The sequence below is a fragment of the Acomys minous genome (genome assembly GCF_964271855.1).
Source record: "Acomys minous genome assembly, chromosome: 11".
NCBI lineage: Eukaryota > Metazoa > Chordata > Mammalia > Rodentia > Muridae > Acomys > Acomys minous.
In genome coordinates, this window is record NC_140492.1 from 68123485 (window position 1) to 68146228 (window position 22744).

Here is a 22744-nt window from a genome sequence, read left to right on the forward strand (position 1 = left end):
ATGTCCTCCCCTCTGTCTCAGTTTCCTGGTAAGTGAAGGCTTTCATGGGACATGCCCCTTGGGCTAATATGCAGATAGAAGTGAGTATATACCATTTGAGTCTTTCTGCTTCTGGGTTAACTCACTCATTATGATCATTTCTAGCTCAATCCATTTATCCACAAATTTCGGGAATTCCTTGTTTTTAACATTCAACAACAACAGAAATAACAAAAAGCCTACACGTATGTGGAAACTAAACAACTCTCTGCTAAATGACACCTGGGTCAGGGTAGAAATAAAGAAAGAAATCAAGGAGTTTCTGAAATTCAATGAAAATGAAGGAACAACATACCCAAATTTGTGGGATACATTGAAAGCAGTGCTAAGAGGAAAATTCATAGCACTAAGTGCCTTTAAAAAGAAATTGGAAGCATTGCACATAAACACCTTAATGACACAACTGGAAGCCCTAGAAAAAAAAGAAGCAGAAACACCCAAAAGGAGTAGATGTCTGGAAATAATCAAACTCAGGGGTGAAATTAACAAATTAGAAACTAAGAAAACAGAGAAAGCATTTGATAAAATCCAACACCCATTCATGTTTAAAGTTTTAGAGAGATCGGGAATACAAGGCACTTTCCTCAACATAATAAAGGCTATATATAGGAAGCCAATAGCCAAAATCAAAGTAAATGGTGAGATACTCAAGGAAATTCCTCTAAAATCAGGAACAAGGCAAGGCTGCGCACTCTCTCCATATCTCTTCAATATAGTACTCGAAGTTCTAGCCAGAGCAATAAGACAACAAAAGGAGATCAAGGGTATTCAAATGGGAAAGGAGGAAGTCAAATTATCCCTATTTGCAGATGATATGATAGTCTACATATGTGACCCTCAAAATTCCACCAGAGAACTCCTACAGCTGATAAACACCTTCAGCAAATTGGCTGGATACAAAATTAACTCAAAAAAGTCTGTAGCCTTCCTAGACACAAATGACAAGCTTGCAGAGGAAGAAATTAGGAAAACTACACCCTTCACCTTAGCCACAAGCAATATAAAGTACTTAGGAGCTACTCTAACTAAGCAAGTGAAGGACTTGTTTGAAAAAAATTTCAAAATTCTAAAGAAAGAGATTGAAGATGACATGAGAAGATGGCAGGATCTTCCTTGCTCATGGATCGGGAGAAATAACAATAAAAATGGCCATCCTACCAAAAGCAGTCTACAGATTCAATCAATCCCTATCAAAATACCTACACAATTTTTTAAAGACATTGAAAGTTCAATTCTCAACTTCATATGGAAAAACAAAAAACCCAGAATAGCTAAAACAATCTTGTACAATAAAAGGTGCTCTGGAGGAGTCTCCATACCTGATCTCAAACTGTACTATAAAGCGATAGAAATTAAAACAGCATGGTACTGGCACAGCAACAGGCTGGTTGATCAGTGGAATCGAATCGAAGACCCAGATATGAATCCACACGCATATGGTCATTTGATTTTCGACAAAGAAGCCAAATCCATTCGATGGAAAAGGGATAGCATCTTCAACAAATGGTGCTGGTCTAACTGGATGTCTATGTGTAAAAAAATGCAACTGGACCCATATTTGTCACCTTGCACAAAACTCAAATCCAAGTGGATTAAAGACCTCAACATAAAACCAGAGACACTAAGTCACTTAGAAGAAAAAATGGGAAAGAGCCTGGAACATATTGGCACAGGAGACAACTTCCTGAACAGAACACCAACAGCCCAGGCCTTAATGCAATTAACAAATGGGATCTCATGAGGCTGAGAAGCTTCTGTAAGGCAGGAGACACTGTCAAGAGAACAAAGTGACAGCCTACAGACTGGGTAATGTGTTTTTTAAAAGACCAGGGAGGAGAGATAAACAAATACAATTCTCTGTGCAAAGGACTCGAGCAGCAGGCAACACACACACACAAGTTTCACTCAGACTACATGCTGTGACAGTGTTGTGCATATCTTTGGGCTGCCTGTGCTATTTCAAGTCCTAATGCAGTCTACTGTCTACTTGTGCCCATGTAGTGAGTAAATAGACTGACACACTAACTGCACAGGTACCATTGATGAAAGTGAGGTTCTCTTTCTAAGGATTGGCACTTATTCAGGAGCCTGCTATGTCTGTCAGCAGAGAAAAGTTAAAATCATAGAACTAAGTTACCAATTGTTCCATTTTGCAGGAGGCTTGGTGGCCAGATCTTTGCCAGCTTCGGTATTTCTGTGCTATTGACTGCAGACTCAGGCACAAGGGTGTTTCTTTCCCCTGTCAATGAAGCACAGGTGTTTCCAATGAGGGGGACCTACCTGTAAGTCTGAGGTTCTTTTGGAAGTGTTAGGTCGTGGTGTTTCTTTAGGACAAATGGTATCCTGGTAATGTTTAATCTGTTCATGAACCATCTCTTTCAATTTGTTTCTCAGAAGTTCCTTCAGCTGTAAGTGCTGCTGATTCCTCGGCTCCTGCAGTGTCTCCTCCACTGGCTCTAGCAGTAGAGCCACCTGCTCCATAAAGATTTGCCTTAATTCATGCCTGAGTGGTCCCAGGATTTCCTTTATAACCTTGCTGAGGAGTTCCCTCATCCTTGCATCCTCATGTATGGTCAACTGCTCCTTCAGGATTTCCTTTATTTCCTTTCTGAAGAGGTCCCTCTTCCTTGAATGCTCTATGGCCGATTCCTCCTTCAGGATTTCCTTTATATCGTCTCTGAGGAGTGCCCTCCTCCTTGCATGATCTACTGCCAACTGCTCCTTCAGGATTTCCTTTATGTCATTTCTGAGGAGTTCCTTCTGTTCTGCATGGTGCCTATCAGCTTCCTCCTTCTTGTCCTTGTTCCTCTCCACAGAATAATGTCTTGAAAAATAAAAGTATGCATCTTTGCTTTCATGTTTCTTCTTTTCTTCAGTCTTTTGCTAATGAAGAGAAAAAAGATTAATTTGCTTGGCTTTATTCTAAGATTCATTTTTGTTCTTGTTTGGACACACATGTTTTCAAAATCGTTTGGTCCTTATAGGTTGTAGAAAGCACATAGGGAAGGTAGGAAGCACATTTTAACAGTCCTGCTTCTTTGTTATTTATCTACTCACAGATGACTAGGTTGAAAATGATTTGAATTATCTAACATAGGGGGAAATGTTGAATTGACAAACTTTCTTGGTACTGCTTGAAATACACTAATAGTATGATATGGTAAATTTTCCAAGAAGAATGAATTGCATAATTTCATGGTTACAAACCAGTTCTTGATCACAGAGATTTCACACACACCCCTACCTAAAAATTAGCCTGTACATGTGAATATCTTTCTGGACATCAGTAAAATTAAATTTTGTAACTGATTAAGGATCCAAATCAGTAAATACATTCAAAAAGAAAAACGAACTCCTATATTTACTTTCAAGGACACATGTGTACCAAGTTCAGTTTCTAAACTGATCTAATTCTAGTAGAGAGAGGAGATAGACAGTAGGCAGTGTGGGCAGTAGCCTGTGACTTTAGAGAGTCTGTGGTACCTCAACAACTCTAAGCTGGCCCAGTCTTGAAAACAGGATATGTATTTGTTAACCTGTGGTGTTTAATAAGGGTCCTTGTCGCCCTGCTTTAGATAACTCCATTTTAATTCTTATATGTATGCATATATATGAATGCATATATACATACACACATCATATATAAATATGTATGCATAATATATATGTAAATATTTAGACGCTCTTTGTGCAGAGCCACCAAGGTAAGTGTATCTGTGTTGATTTTATTTTTTGTACACACACTGGAGACAATTAGAAACGAAGAAAGAACTAATTTTATAAACCTAGCGTGTGTGTGTGACTAGAATGAGACTACAAAGTTTAGTCCCAAGGAATGAACGCTTTTTCACTTACTCTCATGTGCTAGCTATTACAGACACGCTGTTCACAATGTCAGTCAGTTAATCAAGAGGCTTAATCTTACCATACATATATCCTCAAGGGACACTGTAAAATGGAGAAAGTGTAAAATATTCAGAATATAATTTACTTCAATTGTAGCTAGTCTGAAGATAATGTTTATCAGGAAATTACTAGATTCTAAGAGTTTGTTGTCATCCTCACCTTGATGAGGAGGCCTGGTGGTACTTAGAGGAGGATAGCAGGCTACCAAGACGAGACTTGATACAAAGGATCCGATGCAGGGGGAGGAGGTCGCCCTCAGTCGCAGTCATAGGGTAAGGGAATAGGGTGAAAGCGGACAGAAGGAGGAATGGGAGGATACAAGGGATGGGATAACAATTGAGATGTAATATGAATATTATCAATAAAAATAGGAAGGAAGAAAAGAGAGTTTGTGGCTTTGTACTTGTATGCCTGGTTGCCTTCATGCGCACCATGTATGTGTTGGAACACTTAGAGTCAATAAGGAGGCATCATATCCCTTGCAATTGCAAGTACAGTTGGCTGGTCATCGCTATGTGGGGGCTGGAAACCAAACCAAGGTTCTTTGTAAAGAACAGGAATGAGTTTAAATTCTGAGCTATCTCTCCGTTACTACAAAAGAGAATTTTTATATTTCACAAGTGGGTATTTCTGCCTCATAAACTATTTCTAGATACATTTCTGCAAATTATTAGTCAGAAATAAATACACAAAGGCTTATGATGGGAATTCAGATAGGACTGATATGGATTGCATACAGAATCATAGAATCATAAATATACCATGTCATGGAGACATTTTCGCCATGAGAATAAAGAGACAGATATAATATGATTGACACTCATGTAGGACCTACCTAAACACAACCACTATATGCTCTATGGAAATATGTTTATAGTACAAATGAAGTCCAAGGATGTTTTAGTGTTGGACACAAACCCAATGTTTTATTCTAGGAAAGGATTGCAACACTGAGGACTTGGGAGGAGAGAAGGAAAGGGGAGTAATGATGCAATTATATCATTATTTTAAAAATATTAATTAGAAGATAAAGCAAAATTTAAAACTTCAGCAAACAGATACACATGTGTGCCTCATATAGATGGAGACATTTGTATAAGAAGACGAATAGACACTATTCAGTGACATAGCTTGAAACACACTTGGGTCTATTCCATATAAAACATTGGAAATCCACTTGTTGAAGATATCTATGGAATCTTGATGACAAATTCAGTTTGTGTAAGCAATTATTTCTTCTTTGGTGATTTGGTGTTGAGTTAGTGTGTACAAAAGAAATATGTGAGGGTAAAATCTTTTCTAGTTTTAATCTCCAAAGAGCTCTAATTTCTCAAAAGAGCTGTAAGATAACGTTGGAATGATAACTCAAAAGACTCCTCAGTTTGCTTTCTGATGCTGTGATTAAGAACACCCATTCATGTTTAAAGTCTTGGAGAGATCAGATCAGAGATACAAGGCACGTTCCTTTTTTTTGTTTGTTTGTTTTTTTTAAATGTCTTTAAAATTTTTTTATTAACATATTGTTGTTACATCTCAATGGGTATCCCATCCCTTGTATCCTCCCATTCATCCCTCCCTCCCATTTTCCCCTTATTCCCCTCCCCTATGACTGTTCCTGTGGAGGATTTCCTCCCCCTGTATATGCTCATAGGGTATCAAGTCTTTTCTTGGTAACCTGCTACCCTTCTTCTGAGTGCCACCAGGTCTCCCCCTCCAGGGGACATGGTCAAATATGAGGCACCAGAGATCGTGTGAAAGTCATACCCCACTCAACTGTGGAGAATCTTCTGTCCATTGGCTAGATCTGGGTAGGGGTTTAAATTTTACCTCCTGTATTGTCCTTGGTTGGACAAAGCACATTCCTAAAGGTAATAAAGGCTATATAGAGAAAGCCAATAGCCAACATCAAAGTAAGTGGAGAGAAAATAAGAAATATCAGTAAAATCAGGGACTAGACAAAGCTGCCCACTCTCTCCATATCTCTTCAATATAGTTCTTTTAGTTCTAGCTAGAGCAATAAGACAACTAAAGGAGATCAAATGATCCACATCAGAGAGGAGGAAGTCAAATTATCCCTATTCACAGATGGTATAATGATGCACTGAGTGACCCCCAAATCCCACCAGAGAACTCCTGCAGCTGATAGACAATTCCAGCAAAGTGGCCGGATAAAAATCAACTCAAGTATATGTACAAAAATAAAATAGTTAAATAATAATCTATTACAGTGAGGACATAAGTTATCTTCATTTTATAGCTGATGAGTTGAGGTCCAGAAGTGTAAACTAGTTAGCTTATGTTTGATTCTTCACCTCTATAAGTCTAAGCAATAAAGACCCAAAGCACACTGCCTAAGGAAACCTTAATGTATCAAAGAATAGTTTGGGAAGAAGAGATATACACAATGACATAAGCCAGGCAAGATGGGGCATGCCTTTAATCCCAGCACTCAGGAGGCAGAGGCAGTGAGATCAATGTGAGTTTGAGGCCAGCCTGTTCTACAAAGAGTGTATCAGGACAGCCAGACCTGTGTCACTGAGGAATCCAGTCTCAAAAAACCAGAACCAAAACAGATTTTTATTGTTGTTGAATTCCATTCCCCATTCTTACTTGACATATTTATTTTGAAGATGTCTGCTTTTTTAAAAGATCTTTATACGTTCTATATTCTATTCCTTTGTTGAATATATTGCTATAAAAGGCAGGAATGACTTAAAAAAACCAACAAGAAAAAACACAAAAAATAACTAAAAAAAAAGGCAGTAGCCATCTTATACACAAATGGCAAATGTGCTAAGAAAGCAATTAGGGAAACTACACACTTTACAATAGAGATAAGTAATATAAAGTAACTAGGAGTAAGTCTAACTAAGCAAGTAAAATAATTGTATGAAAAGAACTTCAAGTCTCTGAAGAAGGAAAGTGAAGATAATATCAGAAGATGGAAAGATCTCCCTTGTTTGTGGATCAGAATTAGCAAAGTAAAAGTGGTCATTTTACCAAAAACAATTTACAGATTCAATGCAATCTTTATCAAAATATCTACACGAATCTTAAATATGTTGAAAGTTCAATTCTCAACTTCATATGGAAAATCAAAAAACCTAGAATAGCTAAAACAAGTTTGTACAATAAAAGTTCCTCCAGAGGAATCTCCATCCCTGATCTCAAGCTGTACTATAGAGTACAGTAATTAAAACAGCATGGTACTGGCATTGCAATAGGATGGTTGATCAATGGGATCCTTCTAAAGACTCAGAAATAAATGCATCCACCTATGGGCACTTGATTTTTGATGTAGAAGCCAAAACCATACAATGGAAAAGAGACAGCATCTTCTACAAATGGTGTTGGTCTAACTGGATGTTAAAATGTAGAAAAGAGCAAGTAGATCCATATTTATCACCATGCACAAAATGCAAGTCCATGTAGATTAAATACCTCAACATAAAACAGGAGACACCAATTCTGTTAGAGAAAAAAGTGGGGAATGGTCTTGACTCCTTAGCACAGGAAACAACTTCCTAAGCAGAACAGCAACAGCCCAGGCTCTACGGTCAACAAACAATATATGGGACCTCATGAGGCTGAGAAGCTTCTGTAAGGCAGAAGAGACTGTCAACAGAACAAAGTGACAGCCCAAATACTGGGAAAAGATCTTTACCAACTCTACTTCTGACAAAGGGCTAATATCCAAAATATATAAAGAACTCAAGAAAATAAACACCACCAAACCAAGTAACCCAATTAAGAAATGGGGTTCAAAAATGATACAAAATTGAGCCAGTTGAGAAGGAGATGTAATCTTCAAGACATGTGGGATGAGTGTGATCAAAGGACATTGTATGAAATCCTCAATGAAATAGAAATAAGTAAGCCTAGACAGATTTCTGAAACATTTAAAGTAAATCATGATAGAGGGGGAAAGACCAGTACTTTTCATTTATTTTCATACTTAACTCTTTAACTGCAGAAATATGGTATCTTTTTATTTCCTTTACCTGATTCATTGCTTTATAGTGAATAAACCACTGCTCTTTGGAATGACTATATTTAAGCAAATGTCTAATGTCAAATTTCCAGTTACCAATTTCCAGATTCTCCAAATCACTATAAATTAAACCAAACTAAGATAAACAGGCTAAATTTTGCTGTAGCAAATGGGAAGATTAAAGACTATCAAAAAGGCTTCTGCCTGGAGAAAAAAAACCCAGCCACGCTCAGATGGTTTTACAGCCGATTACTCCTTGACATGTAAAGACTTATAGTCAGTCCTTTTTACATTACTGAAATACCAAAAAAAGAAGTAACAGAGGAAGCCTTTCTAAATACCTTCTGTGAATCCAAATATACACTAATACAAAAAAAGCAAAAGACACAACAAAAATAATATTACAGAAAGAGCAAAGATAATGCAAATACAATAACTAATAATCTTAGAAAATGAATAGCGTATTTATATACCAATTACAAGTGTGCTGAGAGAGATATTCTGAAAACATCTCCATTATAAATAGTTTCAAAAAACATATCTAGAAATAAAAGTACCATCCTTGTCGATGAGGCCTCATCAATGAAAGAATTGAGATACAAGGAAAAAATATGAGAACAATATTAGAAGATGCAAATATCTTACATGGTCATGGATTGGCAGATTTCAACATTATGAAAAATGGCACTCTACCAGAAGTCATCTAGAGAGTCAATGCAATTTTAATTGAAATTCCAGTGGTATCCTCAGAGAGACTGGTGAAAGAATTTTAATATTCATATAGAGGCACAAAAGAGCCTGGATGCCCAACATAATCCCAAGGAAAAAGAACAATACTGAGGGTGTCACCATACATGGTTCCAAGTTATCCTATACAGCCATAGTAATAAAAGCAGCATGGTACTGACACAGAAGCTAACTCAGCCATCACTAGAATAGAATAGAGATCCTGATCATAATGCCTGCAATAAAAGCCACATGGTTTTTAACCAATACTCCAAATATTACACATTGTTGTAAAAGTGGCACAAAGGTTAAGGGACTAATCAACCTGTCTTGAATTGTATCTGAGACCTGTTCCCCAGGCAAGACTTCATTCTTAGCACTGAAAACCACAACAAAAGCAATGGCTTGGGAAGTGACAGGCTCGAGGGAGGAAGCTAATGGTGTAGTCTTGCTAAATGCAGATGTTGTTAAATGGCTTCCTAAATATGTGTGGTTATTACCATAGAACAGTAGTTTTCTAATTTGTGAGGATTACCGTGGAGTGTGTTTCCTCTTCAGCTGTCCTAGGTAGGTGCTCTTCCACAAGAACATTATCTTCAGTATTCTTAGAGAGACCACAAACCATCTTTGTTGCTTCTTCTTTGATGGGTCGGTCTTCCCGAGTGTTCTTTTGCTCCATCAACATATCTCCACGAGTGTCCTCAGGAGGAAGTTTCGGAGGCACAGACTCTCTGTCAAGTATCTTTTTTGCTGAGTCTGGAGATGCATTCTGCTGATTAGAAGATGGATGGTTAGTGTTCTTGATATCATTGCCAAGTATTCTGCTGGTGTTTTCATTTCGGTGTATTTGTTTTCAAAATGACTTAGTTCTTCAGCGTCATGTGGTATGGGCACAGCAAAAATTTTAACAAAATAGTGTTTAAGAATAAAATGTCTCTGTATATACTTAGCTACTCACAAAAGGCTCTCATGGAGAAATGATAATCAATTATACCAACCTAGAATAAAAGCAAAACCCAAGCCAAAAAAATAACAGTATGGATTGGAATAAATAAATATAGGTATACATTAAGTTTGTCAAACAATGAATTCTATGGTTTTTAGCATGTCAAAGAGATCCTTCCATTAGAAGATTTTACACAACTCTATCTGAAATGTTGAAAACTGACTTAAGACAATTGAAAACACAAGGCAGATATAGCTCTAAGAACCTGACAGGAGTCCATCACAACATCAAACTACAGATTTCAGGCCCCAGTAAGGTAGTCCTTTTCCTGAGATCTAGCCTACTGGCCATCAGTGTCATATTGCTCATAAGTGCAACCATTGAGGTTGTCTCAAAGTTGAGCACATCTTCACCTTATCAGGAAATTATACACATGAAGGCAGAAAGGGAACACAAACCAACAAAAGTACCTTGAGTATAAAAGCTGTTTCTGAAAATAAAATTTACCTTCAAGTTACCATAGAATGCAATAGTTTATGTTTGTCAATATTTCTATGCTATAGTTCTTTTTTAACCTAAAGTAAGTAAAATCCTTAAGTCTATTAGAAGTTTGAGATAAAAGTCAAATTTGGTATGAGAGGTGAAACAGAGCCTATACTGTATCCTTGACTATCATTTACACTCTTCGCACACTAAGGCATATCAGGAAGCAGATAACTCAGAAAGGTGCCAGAAGTGGTGATGAGCATAAGACTGATCACAAGAAATTTTATTCTGCTGGGTAGGACACATCCCAAAGACTAAAAAATCACCAAAGGCAGGAACTAAATATATAAACACAAAGTTCTCTGTTTCTCTCTCTCTCTCTCTCTCTCTCTCTCTCTCTCTCTCTCTCTCTCTCTCTCTCTCTGTGCGTGTTAATGTTAAAATGTTTTTAGAGAGAGTGTAAATCAGAGGTCCATGAGATGCATAAGTGGATAAAGGCACTTGTCAACAAGATTGACAACCCAAATTTGGTTGACATGGTGTGAAGAGAGAACTGAATTGTAAGTCATCCTTTTTACCTCCACATTTCAGCTGTATCTATGTGTGACTGTGTATGTATGTATGTATGTATGTATGTATGTATGTATGTATGTGTGTATGTATATATAACATAAGCATATTTATTTCCGTGGAAGTACTCTAGGAATCTCTATTATGTATTCCCTGTATTTTCATGACAACTGGTTTGTTTTAACGAGGTGCAGAGCATGTTGAGGTTGGGCTACACACTTCTGAGTCCATCACGCACACACACACTCACACAAACACACATACACACACAAATATGTACTTTTGAATGAGTGGTAATTACCTTTATGGGTGTTTGTCCTTCAGAGGGACTAGGTAGAGGTTCTTTCTGGGGACAAACATTAGCTGAATATGTTCCAAAAAGGTTTTTAAATCTTTTCTTTATACTTCTTCTGGATAGCTTGCTGTGATGTGAAAACGTTGATAGAGGTTTTACAGACACACACTCACTGCTGTTTGTCTTCATTTCTGGCTCTTCAGATATTTTCTGTAGTGGAAAAATAGAGAATTAACTTTTTTGTTTTGTTCTGAAATTAACTTATTTTTGATGGGTAGGGAGTGTGATTTCAAAGCTACTTTATTTTTTAGTAGTCATGGGGTATGGACCATAGAATAGTAAAGAAAAAGTTAACAGTGAAGTCTTCAAATATGCTTATCTATTCACATATTACTAGAACATCACTCATTACAAAGTAAAAATATTTACACTAGCTTCGAATTGAAGAAAATGATGAACTTAGAATCTTGGCCTTGTCATTGTGGTTTGGACTAAACTTATGCTTTAACATTTCTAGACCATCTATAAGATTGATTATTAATATTAGTAGCCACACTTTCATCAATCTTTGTCTCCTTTCATGTGAAAATGAACATTATTTTCCATTTCTTTTTTCCTTTAAATAATAAACACTGAACTAATTACTAGTGACATCCTTATCATAGCACCTGGGAAACTGCTTTAGTAACCTATTTGTCCCCTAGTCACACTCAAACATCATGACAACAGAACTTACAGTTTATACACACACTCACTTTCAGGATCCAGGAACACACCTCTAGCAGTTCATGGTTATGAAGTAGCTTTGAAATGAATATGTACTTTCTAAACAAAATTCTTCTAATATTTCTAATCCTAGGATGAGGCACAAGTCGTTTCAGCGTATGTTTTTTTTAATGGAAATCATATTAAAAATTAAAATGTTACTCTGTAGTATGAATCATCCCTTCCAAAATAGATGACTAATTGGAGAAAACCCACATAGTGTTTAAATGGATGAGGAATTTTAAATGTAATCTTAGTGGAATCAAATAGAAAACATAGTGCAAGCTCTTCATAATGCAAATGTTGATGGACAGATTACAAATGGCTGAAGATGCACAGTTTCTTTTTAGCCTAAATACAGAGGCCAAGAAGGAAACAGAGGACATGCTCTTGTCATGTAATCCTTACATTGGAGTGCCCAAGGCCAGATACAACCTACCTGTGTTTATGCTGGTGGTAGAAGCACCTGAGAAATTCTTGACTCACTAAAAGAACTGGACCCATAAAATATATTCAGGTCTATTATCAAGTCATGTTTCAATATCATACTAATGTGAATTTATACAGGCAAAGCATCCTCAGCCAGACATCAAATATATTCAATGAAAAAATAGCTGTGCTCAATCTTCCATTCACTATGTGTTTTCACTCCATTCTCTTATTTGGCTACACTACCTTCAAGGACTTACTGCTCACTTGGAATTTACCCAAAGTTCCACATCTATAAAACGGTTTCCTCTGAACAACTTTCCACACAAAATTGAGAGAGGTACACTTCTTTGTATTCTAACAAATTTATAAGAAAAAATATTTCACAAATGAGTATTTTACCTCGAGAGCAGAAATACTGTCACTGTCCTCTCTTGTAGGCCCAGGAACATCAGGGTCAGGTTTGTCAGTGATCCTTTAGAATAAAAATGTTCAGTAATGGGTGGGTTTGTTTATTTCAGAAACTCTGGTGAAATATCTATTACCTATATATTAAGTGACATATCTGCCTTTATGTAATCCAAAGCCACCAGATCCTTTTAAAGATTTTGGTTGTCTTTGTGAGCTTAACATTTCTCAATCTATAAAACATTCAAGAAAGACTAATTCACAGTTCTATTTTCTTAAAAAGTCAGCAGCTTCAGAAGTGGCTAAGACCATAAGAGTGCATGCTGGCCACACTCAATGACCTAAGCTTGAATTCTCACCCTACACGGAAAAAACCTGGCCTTGCATTTGTAACCTAAGTACTGTTCATGGAAGAGACAGAGCAAGGTGGTGGCTTGTTGAATTCAAGTCTAACTCCAGGTTCAGTGAGACACCTTACATCAACTGCACAGTGTAGAGAGGGATAGAATAAGACCCCAACATTCTCCTCTTCCCTTCAAACTTGCACACAGGAACAGGCAGAGCACGTGCTCACACACTCACACACAGACACACAAACAGAGAGAGAGAGAGAGAGAGAGAGAGAGAGAGAGAGAGAGAGAGAGAGAGAGGAAGGGAGAGAGAGAGAGGAAGGGAGAGAGAGAGAGATGGAGAGATCAGTAGCAAGTACATTCTTTTGCTATCTGAATTGAAATAAATCCACTGCCTAAAACAAGTAGAAAATTGGGTATATCTTTCTCCAATGGCTAATTGAAGTTAAAGACAAAGCATTGTATATCCTTTCTATTATCCACACCGGTGTAAAGTTTGAGTTATTTATGTAAGTACCGCAAGCAGCACATCTGGTACAAAGACTGCTTTAAGGGATCTCTCTCTCTCTCTGTGTGTCTCTTTCTCTCTGTGTCTCTGTCTCTCTGTCTCTGTCCCTCTATCTCTCTCTGTCTCTCTGTCTCTCTGTCTCTCTGTCTGTCTGTCTGTCTGTCTGTCTGTGTTTCTGTCTGTCTGTCTGTCTGTCTCTCCCCCCCCCTGCGTGTGTGTGTGTTTGTGTGTGTGTTTTTGTGTGTGTGTATGTTTGTAGAACAGTGGATATCAGTGTTCTTCCTCCTTGGATGCTGTCCACCACATAAGAGTGTGTCACTGAAATAAGAGACAAATATGTCCTTCAAAGTTGTTTTTTCAGCAAGCCTTAAACTGACAATGAAAATTCTGCCTCCTCACTCATGTGCATGTGCATGTACAATCATGCCTGGATTTTATGTGTGCTGTGGCATCAAACTCAGAAGCTCCCATTTACAGACACTGCACTTCATTAACAGCTCTCTCCTAAACCCAAAACTGCTACTTTTTAATGTATACCTTGACATTTTCAGTTCCTCCAATTAGGCAGTCTAAACAGAAAAAGCATTTTCAGGACTCTGTTCAACTAACGATTTTAATGTCTTGTGATTATTGATTATTTCCAGATATGAATTTTAATATGGTCACTGCCAAAACTGTCAATGCCCTATTTTTGACTTTCCTAAAACCCACACTACTAACCACACTAACATTCTTCAATCCCCACTATTCGCTGTAAACTCATTCCTATCTCCTTTTGCTAGGTTCATTCGATAAGTCTTCACTCATCCTCTTCCATGGGCCTTGCTACTATGGTCTTCCATTTTATTACTAAACACTCACTACCACTGTTACAACAAATTCCATTTCTGACACTTGCTGTATTGACATGTCTCATTCATGTGTTTGAAATTCAGTGCCCTTCAGAAAGCAATTATTTTGGCAGGAGGCTAAACAGAGTATGGATGAACAGTTGCTTTGCTGCATTTCTAAGTGTCCTTAAAATCTTGACATTGTGGATGTTTGTAATATGTCTACAAAAGAACATGAACACTTATGCTTTTACAAATGAAAATAAAATGAAGAAAAAATGTTAAAAATGAGACATAGTCCTAGAAAAAGAATTTGACTAGGATATGAATAATTATCAATTACAAACATTCTTTAAGACAGGAGTTAGTACTGGAAGCCTTTAATAAAGCACTAGAAGGAAAATCAAGTATATCCGAGTGACTTTGAAGGCATCCTGGGTGGCAAAACAAATACTAGGCCATCCAAGGATATTCAGGGTATCCTCCCCTATCTCTTCCTCTCTCCATTCCCTTCCCCTCTTCCCTTTCTCTCACCCTCTACGTTTCTCCCCCTTTCTCTCCCTCACCGCCTCCTCTCTGTCTTTCCTAAACCCAAATAAACCCAAAGAACCCTCTAAGCAAATGCTAGCTAATATTCATAGGCCATGATCTGCATGTTTATACTCTTCATTCATCTACAAAGGTCATCTGACTCTGTTTCTGTTAAGCTATCAATGTCTACCACATATGGGAGATAACTTCAAACTTCAGTGATAAAAATGAGGTAGGAAATACAAGTGGAGTTGCCAAAATTACTCACATAGGATGATGGGTATATAATCTAGCTCCTGGGAAAATGTATATCTGAGGCCAATCATACATCTTAAGTTTCTGAATTGATATGAGGTGGATTTGCACCTTTGACCTACAGCCAGTAAATGCATGTCATGGATCAATCGGTACAGAAGAGAAGGAGATCCATTGTAGAGACAGGATCGTGGGATAAATATTCAAACTCTTGAGGTAAGTTTTCTAACTACTTCTAACGAAGTTGTAACAACCTACAACTTTGGCAAATTGGCTGTGGTTTCTCTAAGACACAGAAAGACTTGGCCTTCCAGTAAACCAGGTAGGTTGCCCTAAAATGTTCATCTCTCATTTATGTATCTGTCTACCTTTCTATCTATCTATGCATCTTCACATGGACACAATCATTCAGTCTCATCCCTAGAAGAGCAGCAATGGATCGTTGCCTGCATACTGCACACACCCTCCCCTCTGCCCATATCTTCTATTGGTAACATATACCCTCCTTCCTACTAACCTATCGCTCCATCATTACATTCCAGCCTGTAACATCATCAGTCATTTCCTGTGGGGAAACCAGCTGAGCTGTCCAGTAAAACAAGCAATACACAGCCCTCACACTTTACACAAATCTAGAGAGCAAAGAGAAACTAGGGAATAAAGCATGCGCCCAACATCGACAAACCCACAAACTCACACATAGATATATACTCATCCCAACCCCAGATGCCTAGTTGGCAGTGTAAGAACATAATCAATAACATCCAGAGTAAAATGTCTTCACAAGAGATCTTCCATCCTACCACAACAGGTGCTGAATATTCCAACAACACTGAAGCACAAGGAAAGACCTTGAACCCAAATATATAAAGATGATGGAGGTCCTTAAAGAGGGCATGAATTAATCCCTTAAAGAAATCCAGGAAAACACAAACAATTTGAAAAGATGAATAATTAATTCGCTTAAAATGTCAGCAGCCAGAAAAAACCAGGTAATTTGTTTTCCAACAGGTTGGCTATGTTCAGTGACACTTTTCTTTCAATTTTAAAAAAGATTTTATACCATAATGAAATAACTGAACAAAAGCACACACACACACACACACACACACACACACACACACACACACACACACAGAGAGAGAGAGAGAGAGAGAGAGAGAGAGAGAGAGAGAGAGAGAGAGGGAGAAGTGCGTCTTTTCCAGCCCTGTTAGCTACAGTAACTGCTGGTTTCATATGCATGTGCTCAAGACAATTAGTATCCTGACTCCACTCATTGCTCTGTACCCCTAGATGCCAAAGGACAATCTCTGTCATGATACTTTGTTGGTATTTTCCCTTACAAGAGATTGAAATCTAGACCATAGAATGGATACTTGCTTTTAATAGCACACTTAATTTCGCAGCTTGTTTTTGTATTTGTTCAAACTCTTCCTTGGTATCCCATTGAATGCAGAAACCACAATCTGGCTGTTTCTTTGCTAAACAAGTCTTTCTACTATGATGTAACAATAACATGAAAAGACAAGAATAAAACTTAGTGGGTAAGTTTGGTTATTTCCTCTGGAACTGTAGGATTTAACATGTGGTTGTGGCAAGGTGTGCCTTGGAACATTAGTAGCTACCAGAAAATTATGGATCTTCACTTTGGGCACTAGTTGTGATGATTTAGGGATCTTTTATCTTGGAATAAATCAGCTATTTAATAATGTATCTAAACATTTTATTGCTACAAGCCCCATTAAAGAATATAAAATAAACTGTCCTCTATTATGGTGCTAATTCACTATAAAGAGGGTAGAATTGACTTGAAACATAACTTTCAATATTCTACCTGACCAGTGTCTGAGCTTACAGATCATGGAGAGAAATGGGACTTCATGTCTATGTTAACGTCCAAATAGCATGTAAGAAAACCCCCAGTATACAGAGATAACTATGTCACGTTGCAATTTGTGTCTCTTCCATTAAGATAGGGAATTGACTGAGGGGATGATTCATGATTGGAGTGTTTCTGGTATAAAGATGAGGTGTAGGGGTTACACCACTTATAAAAATGTGCTGCATATGATACAAAGGGAATTTGAGTGTAAAGTTGTTGTCAAAGAAGAAAAGCAAAATTCAGCTGCCTGGGATACTGTCTGATAACTCAGAGTGTTCCCAGGTCATGCATGCTCTCAGTAGTCACCTCAAAATGTAACTATGAATGAAAGAGTAGATCCACACCCTGGAAGGAGAGTTGGTTTGACATTAATAACTGTAACACTAGAGGGGTGCTATTCCACAGCGGAGAGTTAGTGCTTCAGAAATCATAGCTGAAAAGAAAATTCATGTTTATACAAACAAAAAGGAACAAGTTTTCAGTCTAAAATTGTATCACATAAGAGTGTGGGAATATTAAGTCAGGATTAAGTATATGATACAGTATTTATCTGAGAACACATCCAACAACAATTGGCTTCTTATCTGTCAATTTCCTTCATGTTAATGTATTGTTAAATTAATTAAATCTTACCTTCTGATGGTCTTTGGATCAGTACTGCAGTGCACTTCTAAAAATAAAGCCAATATGCATTTCATTATAACTAGGGAACTGTATGTATAAGTGATCAGACTCATTGCTTGTTGGTATCAATTCATTTGTTTCAAATCTGGTGATGATGATTGGGTAAGTATTTTTTAGCCAATTAATTCATGGAAAACAGTTACATTCTCTCTATATTTCAATCCAAAGACAGAGAAATCTAAAAAGCACTAATGTTTAAAAATAAACTTCCATACAGGGCCCTGTGAAATTCAACACTCTGCTAAAGTGACATCATAACCAGAACTAGGATCCCAAATTGACTGTGTAACAAAGTAGCTTCTTGGGGTTGTTGCTTGCCTCTGGGTTAATAGTACCAGAAAGAATTCTAGATTTGGCACCATGATGAACATCTTTAATCACAGCACTAGGAAGTCAGCAGAGGCTGGTGGATCTCTGCGATTTCCAGGACATCCAGTAGTACATAACAGAGAAAAAGTTGTCATACACCAAAAGACCTAAAAAGAGAAAATCTTAGACCATATAATCTTTTTTACCCTTCAGAAAAACAAATATGCTTGTTCAGCCATTTAGTTGAAATTGTTCAGTTATGGTGGAAATCTCTAGCATAGGAAGCTAAATGTAAGGTGATTGTCATTTGCAGCACGTTGAAGCATAACAGTCAGAAACAGACCATGGACAACAGTCTCTACAAAAAGACTAGAGAGAGAACAATGTGCTTAATCTCCTCATGCTCTTTGGGGAAGAACACCCTTAGTTCCAGCTCTGGTCCCAATTTTATGTGCAGCTTCAAACATGCCCACGACAATGTCCATCATCTCTCATGGAAAGCATTACTCAACATATTCCTCCATTGGTAGTTATGCATCCTGAGCTATACCTCACAGTTAGAGAGCAACTAAGAAGCACCTATGGTAATTGCGTAGTACATTTCATGGGCCACTTTCTTACATGCAATTAATTTACAAATTTACAAGCATAAATTCTGAGCTCATCAAGTTTTCACTGTATACCAACAGTTTCTTTTCCATAAATGAAAATTATTCTTTATTCTTGTTTCAGGAAAACTTGCTGTACCTTCTTAAACCTCCCATGATGCAGGAAGGCTATATTTTCCACTAACAAGTGTGCTGGGATTGTAGGTCAGTGAAAAAGTCTGTGTTTGTCACCATCATCAGATGGCTCAGTCTGTCCTCATCTTCACACAAGCAAAACAGGAAAATTTATAATGATGTCATATATTAAAGTTACCTGTGTACCATTACCTTGATGATTTACATCTTATCGCTAATGGGAAGACATGTATTTGGATTCAGTCTCTAGTGTGGTCATCAATGGCAAGTTAGGTATGAAAAGATGCTATGATGATGAATTCTGAAAGTACAAACTCTGCAGCGTGCTCTTTCCCCTGACACACTGACCACTGGCCTCAATGGTTGTGTAATAAGTGCTTTGAAATACAGAATATTGTTGTCTCAACTCTCCTCTTCATGTCCAAAACTTTTCTGGAAAATGTTAACCCATGTCTTTCATCACCCACTGATCTAATTATCAAAGACTAAAGGGAAAAGTTCTAAAACAATAACCACTGGAAGGTGCATGTCTATAATGTTAACAAAACTCAATGATCATCACCTTGGAAACAGACTAAACCAAAGAAAGAAAAGAAGTGATTGAATATATACTCTTATTTGTAAAATAATTGCATTTTAGTGATACTCAACTCCATAATCATCTGCTGTACAAAGTACAAGGCATTTGCTATAAAAATGGAAAGAACACCCAGTTTTATTAACAGTCCAATTTGCTACAGTGTAATCCAGCCAGGTGAAGAAACTTTCTTATTCATAAAAAGACAGTACATACATAAGCATCAAAATAAAATGTGCAACATTTTGACAGCATATTTTCAGAGTTGAAAGTGCTTATTCTGACTTTCTAGAATCTGAGAAAATAAAGATGAAAACAGAAATTACTGCATTCACACTTGATTTCTTGAACTCCATTTGTGGTACTAAAATTTTTGCTATGTTTTATTTTATTTAGGGCAGGTAGGAACAGATAGAGCACTTCACTGTAGAAATCTTACCTTCGTTGTAGCTCACATGTGTTTCAGTCCGTGGCTCTGGCTGGTTGGAAGATGTTCCTTCACTGTGACATATGTTAAAAATGGTCATTAGTTTACTCTCCATATGAAAAGCATTTAGCATGTGTTCCAAATTCTCTATTTTTGAGTGTCTATCTGAAACAGGATCTCACTTTGTAACCAACTGGCCTGAAACCCAGAATGTGAACCATGTGAACTCAGAGATACGCCTGCCCTTTGCCCCTTGAGTTCTGGGATGAAAGGCATAAGCCAATACATGGCACAAACTCCTTGGAATTCAATTTTTGACCAGCTGATTATGATTGATGACTACTATCCCTACGTTTTTCTTCATGGAAATTGATGAAAATGTGCTTCTGGATGAAAAAGCATCCCTTCCTCCCACACACATAGAAAAATGATAGTGATTTTTATATGTTTTGTTCTAGAGGCTTCAGTAGTGTTATATTTATGTGTTCATAGATTTAGCTCTGTTTCCTTCATCTGCCCATGTCCCTAGGACACCGACGCCCCATATCTGTCCTGACACTTTGCAGGCATATCACTTAGCACAGGGCTTTCTACAAAGAGGGTGGTTCCCTACATCATGACTTGATTCCTGCTCTAAGCATTCTCCTGCCAGCATGCTCAGGAGACACCACATTTTTGATATCTTCAAGCTGTTTCTTAACAGTTCATGCATGAATGAATGCTGGACCTACTACAGGGCTGTTTCTTTGTCAACACGCATTTCTGTGTGGTGCTGAGCCTGTATAACTCACACGAGGCCCTAGAGCTGAAGGAAAGCAATGCTTTCTCCTTGGCTACATTCTTCCCTGGACTAAGTACAGAGGAATTTTAATTCAGAACGTGGCTATTCATGGGCCGTGTGATCCAGCTAGAATTCAAACACTCCTTTAATCCAGGAGATAGAGGCAAGTAGATCTGTGTTCATGGACAGCCTGGTATAGAGCAAGATTCAGGTAAAGAAAAGCATGTCTGGGCATGGTGGTCCATGCCTTTAATGCCAGATAATAAAGGTAAAGATTCTTGGTAGAAGGAAGGACCCATGTTTGAAACTGATGTATATTTGAGTGGCAAGAAACACAGTGATGAATCAGAGAAAGATTTGACAGAATAGAATATGCCTGAATCCCACGAGAAGAGAGAGGAAAGGGAAGCTAGTTAAGTAGCAATACGGAGAAGATGCGGCTGCAGATGAACACAGATATGTGCATTATTTAGATTCAGGGGTTAATGCAAAGTTTCTGCACTGAGAAGCTTTAGTTCCATTATAACAGCCATATGTTCTCCATCACTTACTTAGTTTAGGCTAAAACCATTCATGTTGGCATGATGGCTCAGTAGGGAAGGCAGCTTGCTGCTCTGGAAGAGAACTCAACTTTGGTTCCATTTTAAGTTCCCAGCACATAGGATGGGCAGCACATTAATACCTGTAACTCTAGAATAGATCATATCCTCCTCCTGGCCTACTCAAAGCACATGCTTGCAGATGTCCACATACACTCAAACATCAAAATTTAAAAATAAATGAAGCTTTTTAATAGCAGGGGATTTTGACTCTTCCCTGAGTGAAGCTTCACTGTGATGTAGTAAGAAAGGGATAATTATTTTGATATTCAAAGGAAAAGTGTTCGTCAATGTTTTGGCATGCTCCTTTTTGCATTCCTAATATAACTCTCATTAGAGATATTTACAAATAACTTACTCTATGCTCTGACACTTAATTATGAGTCTGATGCTTCCTCTCAAGACATGTGCTGGGTAGAAAGGGAAATCAATCCTTGCCTTTAAACATCAGTTGGCCAGCACTGACACAGAACAGCATGATTATAGCACAATGCAAGTGGTATTGTGTTGTTACTTACCTCGTTGCAAGTAAATGCCAAGACCTTACCATGTGTTGCTGTGTGGTGTTGAGTCACATCTTGTTCCAGAACGCATGGAAGGGGAGCATAGTCTCTCAGTTTCCAGTCTTTCCTGGCTATGGCTAAGCTCCAGATTCCGGGGGATGGAGTTGGTAAACTCTGAAGCAATCGCTCCTCTTGCTTCCATGTTGGGCTTCAGGCCTGTTATGGAATCCTGCTCTACAGAACCATTTCCAAAGGACACTACTGATGAGATCCCCAATGCAGTGATTGAACTTTAATCTCAGGTCTTTGTATTTACCATGGAAAATTGTCCCTAATATTAGATGCTTACTAACGTTGGGTACATGTCTAACTAGCACAATGTCAAACAATTCAGAGAGGACAGAAACAAGAAAAAAAATACCATGGAGTTGGTGCACCTATAATTGCGATGATGGTTTGTGTCATAGAAAACAATAATATTTGACTATACAATAACCCTTAAAGCAATGAGTGGCCAAAAGTACAGCATGAGTTTCAAAACCTGTTAATGTAGACTGTAGCATTTTAAGAGAAAATAATAAAAAACAGAATAGAAATACTAAAATTGATTATAAATTTCATTTTCAAAAAAATTAACTAATCAACTAATGGGAAGTTGAAGTAAGTAACATAAAATCACCAGCAAGGCAGATGAAAATAAGAAAGTCAGTACTAAAAGAGGCTGTGAGCCCTGGTGCATACTATTTTCTTGTGGTCAGAACAGTCCTTTTCCCACGTGACATTTTCTGGGTGTTCCTCACCATGTCCATCCAAGTTTAAGACAATCTTCCTCCCATCAGTTTAGTGTTTCTGACTTAAGCCACTGTCACCCTATAGAACAGCACTGAGACTGTGAAAAAGAAGAGACTGTACCTATTGGACTCAATGATTTCAGTTATGTCTGCACCACTCTCCTTTAAGAACGCTGCCATGAGATCTTTCTTTCTATATACAGCAAGGGAAAATGGTGTGAAGCCATTCTGTAAAAGAAAAAAAAATGTTTTATATCATGGTGTGTTTCCCAAGTGAAAATTCATCACAGATTCTGTGTACATAAATATGTACTTTAGAGAGTCACAAAGGATAGATTTTCCTTCATCCCTGCTGCACTTTCCACACACAGGTGCTTCCTCTCATTGACAGACCTTTCCCCTGCCCCACAGCC

At 37.7% G+C, this 22744-nt stretch overlaps 2 protein-coding genes across 2 annotated transcripts in view; both read right to left on the reverse strand.

Annotated features, from left to right (window-relative positions):
• LOC311608051 (uncharacterized protein) overlaps window positions 1-21779 on the reverse strand; it is a gene marked incomplete at its 3' end in the record, with an annotated part of 30746 nt that extends 8967 nt beyond the window's left edge. The window contains exons 1-7 of the mRNA XM_084800336.1: window positions 21585-21779; window positions 19670-19731; window positions 17551-17587; window positions 12556-12628; window positions 10966-11169; window positions 9198-9431; window positions 2320-2922 (exon numbers count right to left, since the gene is read on the reverse strand). Coding sequence (XP_084656462.1) covers window positions 2320-2922; window positions 9198-9431; window positions 10966-11169; window positions 12556-12628; window positions 17551-17587; window positions 19670-19731; window positions 21585-21742 — 1371 coding nt within the window. The 5' untranslated portion in view covers window positions 21743-21779. The remainder of the gene's footprint in view (window positions 1-2319; window positions 2923-9197; window positions 9432-10965; window positions 11170-12555; window positions 12629-17550; window positions 17588-19669; window positions 19732-21584) is intronic.
• Window positions 21780-22379: 600 nt separating this feature from the next.
• LOC311608241 (putative ankyrin repeat domain-containing protein 26-like protein) overlaps window positions 22380-22744 on the reverse strand; it is a 149904-nt gene continuing 149539 nt past the window's right edge. Inside the window, exon 4 of the mRNA XM_084800603.1 lies at window positions 22380-22559. Coding sequence (XP_084656729.1) covers window positions 22395-22559 — 165 coding nt within the window. The 3' untranslated portion in view covers window positions 22380-22394. The remainder of the gene's footprint in view (window positions 22560-22744) is intronic.